The sequence below is a fragment of the Pteropus vampyrus genome, unplaced genomic scaffold, assembly GCF_000151845.1.
Source record: "Pteropus vampyrus isolate Shadow unplaced genomic scaffold, Pvam_2.0 Scaffold823, whole genome shotgun sequence".
NCBI classification, from domain to species: domain Eukaryota; kingdom Metazoa; phylum Chordata; class Mammalia; order Chiroptera; family Pteropodidae; genus Pteropus; species Pteropus vampyrus.
In genome coordinates, this window is record NW_011889604.1 from 51,509 (window position 1) to 58,799 (window position 7,291).

The 7,291-nt window shown below is 54.5% G+C and overlaps 1 protein-coding gene across 1 annotated transcript in view; it reads right to left on the reverse strand.

Moving 5' to 3' along the window:
• Window positions 1–7,291, reverse strand: part of VWC2 (von Willebrand factor C domain containing 2) — a 60,648-nt gene that overhangs the window by 42,410 nt on the left and 10,947 nt on the right. The window contains exons 3-4 of the mRNA XM_011385907.1: window positions 5,334–5,447; window positions 944–1,101 (exon numbers count right to left, since the gene is read on the reverse strand). Of these exons, the coding sequence (XP_011384209.1) occupies window positions 944–1,101; window positions 5,334–5,447 (272 nt within the window). The remainder of the gene's footprint in view (window positions 1–943; window positions 1,102–5,333; window positions 5,448–7,291) is intronic.

Consider the following 7,291-nt stretch of genomic DNA (forward strand, 5'->3'; position numbering starts at 1 on the left):
CCCCCTTCTTCCAGAGCCCTCTGTGTCACCCGCTTCTACTGGTCGCCCCCTGCAGGCGGGGTGGTGATCCGGGCCGGTGAGCCAGCACAGGTTAGGAGCTTGAGAAATCAAGGGTCAGCAGGAGTTTCGTGGTTCGGGCAGAAGGGTGACCACTGACTCAGCTTGCTGAGTGGGGAAGCCACCTTGGTGCTCGGTGGCCTTAGGGATGCACGCCCAGCAGGCCTGGTTGTTGGAGGGCAAAGTTCTGCTCTGCACCAGGCTACCAGGCTGCAGGGGCCAGGGCTGCACGGCCGCCTGCATGCCCACCATCAAATTGCCACCATCAAATTGCCTTCGACGCCTCCCCGCCGCCCCAAATCTGCACCCCCAGCATCTGCAAGAGAGCGCGCGCATACCTGATTTTCTCTCTCTCCTTCCAAGCCCTGCCCCTAACTGCGAGTCTCTTCTGCATTTCCGGCGTCCAGCTCCCGTGGCATCTGCAGCGGCTAGCCAGGCCACCACACGTGTTTACCAGATGAGTTACCCAAGAAAGGCGAATAGGACCCGAGGGGCTTTCTCTAATCTTGCTGTGCCTCTGCCTCCGGTGGCTCCGACCTCCAGCCTGGGCTCAGAGGAGCAGAGCAGGCCCTGGAGGCGCTGGACTCGCCCTCCCTGCCCTTCGCCAGGCCTCCCGGCCCTCGCCCTGCTCCCGCCCTCGAGAGCACACAGAGTAGGTTCTCTCTCCAGCTGCTGCGGGGAACTCTTTCCTTCAGCATGAGGCAAAGGAAGCCTGCAATTCCCCCGGAAGAGTCGCCGTCCCATCGCTCTGCCTGTGCCTTCTGCATCTGAGTCATCCCCTCGCTCTGGTAATGTTCCAGAAGGAATCCTTAGAGGATCTGTTGACGGTCGGATTCAATGCCTGGTCTCCACCGCTGGTCAGAGGAGAGGCGACTCTGGCGTTCACCGGGATCTGGCCGTGGGACACTTCCCCGTTACAGACTTGCGACTCGGCCTCAGGTACAGGCCATCGGCCTGTTGTGTTCTTTACATCGAGCTGCCCGTTTGGTGCGTCTTCCCGGCGATCTGCATTCTCCCCTCCGTAGGCCAGCTCGCCGGCCAGCGCTGGTGTCGCCCAGAGATTTAGGGAGTGTAGCCGCGAGGTTCCAGCGCCGGCCCGCTGTGCGCCCGGCACGACACTGCTCTGCTGATCCCACGTTGAAACCGAGTCACTAATCAGTGTTCCTGGAGTGAAGGCTTCGAACCACCCCGAAGCCGCCTTCGGGACTTGCGTTCAGATCCTATCTATTCCTCGTGCCCCAAAGACACGGTCACTCTTCATTTGTCGGGTTTACTCGTTTATGCTCACGCGGTCGGCCCTCCTCATCCACGGCATCCACAGTCGTGCGGACTCGACCCACCCCAGATCGAAAATGTCCCCCCCAAAAAATATGTCGTTGCTGACGTGTACTACGTAGTTAGGCCGACGATGTTGCACATGCAGACTTTTTTCTTGTCATTATTCCTTAAACAATATCACAGCTATTTACACAGCATTTACATTGTGTCAGGTAAGGGATCTAGAGACGATTTAAGGCATATGGGAAGATGTATGTAGGTTTTATGCAAATACTACACCGTTTTCACAAGGGGCTTGAGTGGCCTCGGCTTTTGGTATTGGCGGGGGAGGGGAGCCATTCCCCGCAGATACCAGGGCGGCCACGCTTATTTTGGGGGGATGGAGATACTGTGTCTGCAGGTATATAAATGTTTTCTACCCAATATCCGTTCTCTTTCTTCTGATAAACAGTAGTTTGATTTTCCTCTAGAAAACCAATCCTACTCCGTTCTCGAAGCCCAGCTTCTCAGGCAGAGCTGTCAGATGGGGCGTGGAGCAGGTCCTGCCAACAGCACAGTCGCCTGGCCACAGTGGATGGTCCCGCGTGACCATATTTACGCGAGGAGAGTCAGCCCCGTGACGGCTGCTTGAAGCGTCCGAGAACGAAGGCGTTTCCCTTCGGACTTCCGAAGAATTAGGGCTGGAGCTGCCAGGAGCATCACGAGTTGTCAATCCTACCTGAAAATGTGACAGGCCAGAGGAATGTGGAAACAAGAAGACGAACCAAGTCCCGGAAATGCAGCCTGGGGACCTCACAGGCGCGGAGCAGGTTCTAATTGGTGTCATCGGTCGCCACAGCCAACGTGTATCTATCTCTCTTTACCGAAGATGCTTTGAATTGGAGTTTTCTATCGCTAGTGAATTCGAAAGCCCTGCCTGCCAAATAAAATGGTTCCTCGACAGAATTCAGCCATCCCACAATTCAAACAGCAGCTCCACATACACCCGCAGACCCCAAAATTCCACCATGACGGGGAGGCCGCGAGCAGCTTCTGCCGGTCTTCTCGAAAGCGCTCTCTCACATAGAATTGAAGCCCCGGCTTTTCCTACACAAGAATTCCCTTCATGCCATTCCCGGCAAGTCTGGCCTGTGCGCTCAGAGGCAGAACCGTCCCCGAACCGTGCAGAGGCGCGTTGCCAGCTCCGCCACGTTCAGAGGCGCGTTGCCAGCTTCGCCACAGTCGACAGTTCTGGGTCCCTTCCAAGCGAAACGCCATTTAGCAAAGCTCAGCATTTCCCAGCCCTGGATAACGTCCTGATCTCTTTAGAAGCAGAAAATATTCTCACAGACCCCCAATGTTTACTTAAATTCTTTTATTGTAATTTTACTTAAATAGATGCAAACATAACACACTCCAAATGCTTCGGCTTATAGCTTTCTGGCAGCCATAAAAAATAAATTTACAGATCAGATATAAAATGAACTACGAAACCAATGAAACAGAAACTAACTCAGGTAGTTGAAGGGGATAGAGGGGGGGACACCCCTGAGGCCCCTGTCTCTCCTAGACCTCGTGAGCTCGGGGTCCCGAGAAGGTTCGTGCCTCGTGGGTTCTGGGGTCCCCAACCTGCTTCTGCCCTTGGATACCCGACTTAACACAGGCACGGCGTCTGTTTGCGAAGCTGCACTGTTGTTTCTTACTGCGTCTGCGGGTGCTACGTCGTACGGCGTGTGGCGGTGGCCCAGTGCTAGCCACGGGGACAGCGGGGGCCTCCGTGAGGTCATCTAAGGGCCCGGACGTGCTTACGCCAATTCAAGCCAACTCCACCGAGGAACGAACCACTTACGGTAGGCCGCAGATTTTATACGCTTTGAGGAGTTTCGACAAATGTCCGTACGTGTGCCACCAACACAGCAATCGGGTGTGCCCTGTGACACCTCCGGAAGTCCCTGATCTCCGTGGGTCCCTTGCCTGCCGCCAGCCCCACCCGTCACACGGCCGGCCCGGAGAACCTCCGACACGCCGCTGGCGAAGGACTTTCTCCTCGGGGCTCGTGGCCCCGGCGTCCGGCCACCCCACGCGCGGTTTTGGAGGCGCCGCACGCGTCACGCGACACACGTCACGTGCCCCGCGTTCGCGCTCATTGCGGAGCGGCGCCCGTCGGGTGGCCCTCCCCGTTGGTGTTTTCATTCGCCCCCCGCTGGGTCGTTTCTGGCTTTGAGAGTCAAAGCGGACGCAGACGCGGGCGCGTCCGGGCGTCTCTCTGTGGGGACCGTGCCCGTTTTCTCTTTCTGAGAAGTCGAATGGCTGAGTCTGTGGAAAGCTCGCGTGTCACTTGATACGAAATTCCTTCCCAAAATGCTCGTAAACGTTTCACACGTCTGCCGGCAACGCGCGAATTTCCCCCGCTGTCCCACGGCCTTGTCCCCTTCGCTGTGCCCGGCGGTTCGGGGTTCGGCGGCTCTAGTGGGCGTGAAGCGGAATCTCAATGTGCTCTGAGTTTTCGCCGCCTTCGAACGCATAACGTCGAACACGTTCACGCGCTTTTGCCCTTTCGTGGGTCTCGTGTTGCGAACAGTCTGTTTGCAACGGCCCCCTTTTGAATCGGTCGTTTATCTTTTCTGATTGAGTTTCTGGAGTTTATACATTTTTGGTAGAATTCCTTACATATAAGAACTGCAAATATTTTCTCCCGCTTTCATTGTTTTGAAAAGTTTTCAATAGCTTGCCTTTCCCATTTTAGCGATGGAACAAACGCTAAGTTGTGTAAGTCCGTGCTTTCGTTTTTTAGTGAAGTCTCTTGAAGAACAGTCGTTTTTAACTTTCGTGAGTCCCAGCTCATCGCACCTGCATTCACAGCTTCGTGCTCTCCGAGATGGACAACGGTTTTCTCCACGTCTCTTCCCGATGCGGTAGAGTGTCAGCTTGCGTGTCTAGTTCAAGGTAATTCTGTGGGTTATCCGAAGTGAGAAGTCAAGGTTTCTCTCTTCCCACATGGACGTCGGGCTTTTCCAGCATCATTGTTCATATGACTTTCCTCTCAGAACTTGTCCAAACTCTATCGACTATCGAGCGTATTTTTCTGAACTCTGGTCTGTTCTGTAATAGCCCGAAGGTAACGTTTTTGAAGGGAACCTCTAGATGCTGACACCTCGGTGTCCCCACGCGTCTGCTGACCACACCCGCGTGGGCATGCATTTCTGCAGCACGGGGGCCCCCGATGCCCGGGCTCCATCTCAGCGGTTGTCCCTGGAACGCTTCTTTCTCTGGACAGAGCCTGCAGCCTCCACCTCTCGGACCCCCCGGCTCCCCGTGCAGGACGCCCGGCTGGCCGCTCACTTTTCTGCAGCTTCTGGTCCCTGTGTCTCCTGTCACTGGCTGTTTGCTGTCAGCTGGAAGAGCCGTTCCCACCCCGCAAGCCGCAGTGGGCGGGGCCACCCGGAGTGGCAGCCATCCATCGCTGTAAAGCTGGACCCCACCAGGCAGATACTGGAATTGTCAGAGGCAGGGCCGGGCCGCTCATCGGCCAAGCGACAGACTTCACCGCCCTTTATTGGAAGATGATCTTGTCCACGGCAAGCTCACTGCAGTGACAGACAGGAGCTACTGGGGGTAGTGACAAACTGGCCCTCTTCGTAGTTGGTATCTGCGCCCTTGTCGTTGGCTCGCACGTAGAGCGTTTCTGTGGTAAGATGTTGCTTGATCGATACTTGTATGTGACAGGTGCTTGGGGACATTCATTTGCTCTGGAGAGACCTGTCACGAAGAATTAAGCCTGTCCCCAGATCATGCGGTTTGGAGAGCCACGAGGCGGAAGCTAAAGGAGGCCCTGGTTTTGCAAGACGTGCCTGCGACGGCCGAACAGGAAGCTTAACACGGACGCCCCGCCTGTGGGAGCCCTGCTTCCCTTCCCAATCACTTACCCGAGTCTCTCAGACCCACCTGCACGGGGGACCTGGGCGAAGCCACTTCCACACTCGGTCCCATATTTACTGAACAAATATCCCTCCACCCACCAGGCATCTGGAACTGCTGCAGACCTCCTCCGGACTCGGGAAGGGACGGTCCCCTGCGGGCCCAGCGCTGGGGGCTCCGGCAGAGCTTGTGGGCCCGCGGGAGGTTGGGCCGGGCTGTCAGGGGTGGGGGTCAGGAGTGGGCCTGAGAGCTCCCTGCTGGGTGCCGGCTCTGCCACAGGCTCCCTGCCCGGCTGCCTCAGATCGGCCCGTGTCCACCTGAGCTGTGCATGGGCACTGCTCCCCCTGGGGACTCTGGGACCCCTCAGTCTGGGGTTGCGACTCTGTGCTGATGGAAACGTGGCCGCTTACCAAGAACAGAGGTTCTGCAGACATTAAAGGACCCCTTAAAGGGACCCGTTCTCTGGGCGGCGCGGCGGGGGCGGGGGGCGGGGGCGGGGGCACCAGCCAGCCTTCCACGCCTGTCGCCTGTTGGATTCCAACCCTCTGCGTATATCTTTTCTTTTTCTTCTCGGCTCTCCTTCCCCCCTCTCCTCTTGGGCTCCTCCACACACTTGAGCCTTCCCAGCCAGTTAGAAGTTCATTTCCGGCTGCCGCCTGCATCCGATCACTTTCAGGGTGACGACGATGGGGCTCAGAGGGACAGTCTTTGAACGCTAATTAACGTGAATTCGCATTGACTCCAGCTCTCGTTGTCTGAACTATGGGAGGACCAGTTTGATGCTCTGAGCCCTAGTTTTTCAGTATTTACAAAACAGAGTCAGTAATGTCCACTTCTAACAGGTGCTTGTGACGTTATGTGCTTTAACACACCGACAGGCGACTGAGGGGTTAACTTTCTGCTGCCTTCCATTTTGTCCGGTAAATCAGTCTTAGGCAGTTGGGCATTTCGTTTCTGGAACTTCTGAGAAATTTAACTGCCGGCTTCTTCCTCTCCACTTTACCTAGAATTTGGAGGAGCAAGGACACAAATACCAACCCTCTCCCCACAGACGCTGCAGCCGATGCTGTCCTGGACCCCAGGCTCAAATCCATCTCTCCTGCAGTGCACTGTGGGAAACTCCAGGTGCCTGTCCATCTCTCCTGCAGGGCATTGTGGGAGCCCCAGGCTCAGGTCTCTCTCCTGCAGTGCGTTCTGCATGGCTGTTCTTTCCTCACTGGAAACCTTCTAGTCAGTTTTGACAGGAGATGCATCAATTTGAAGCATCAATCAAATGTCAGCTTTCCCACAAAGCCTTCTTCCAATCAACCAGCGGGAGATCGCAACACCTCTGCATAAATATGACACCTTTTCTGCAGCCATCGTAGGCACCCATACTTTCTGCTCAAGTGATATGTAGCTTGTCGAATAAGCGTTTGTTTGAGGAGCTTGTCTCTTTGTCCAGGATGTGGTGTACCCCGTGAGACCAGAATTCTTACCTGCTTCACCTTTATTTCTCAAACCTGAGAAGATCACCAAATATGCAGAAGACCTGCTGCAAATGGTTTTCAGAAAACTGATTCGATTATTAAAATAGAAGTCCTTGCCCACAAGGTCTCCCAAGATCTTTGGCCGTTTTGCGTCCTTTAAAGTCCATTATTATTGATCAAGCTTCTTCTCTACTCTCTAGCTAAAAAATGTTAAATAAGTTATGGCATGCTCAAAGCAGCAGTTACTTAAAATGATAATGCTGTTTCAGTTATTACGCGGAAAGTCTTACACTCTCAGCGTAGAAGTAGACTATCAAATGCATAGACTTATTATACATGCATATAAGCCTGGATGAATGTCAACGGATACACTACTAATTGTTCTTTCTAGAAAATGGAATTCTACGTGCCTTTTTTTCAGGTTTATTTACTTGTGTTTCCTATTTTCCTACCATTACTATATTACTTGAGTTTATCTTTTTTATAAGGAAAAAAAGGAAATGCCACAGCTTGAAAAAAAAAAGGTATGACTGCCATAATCTTGGGGCACCCATCCGGCTTTCGGGGTGTAAGGAGCTGCCGCCGTGAGG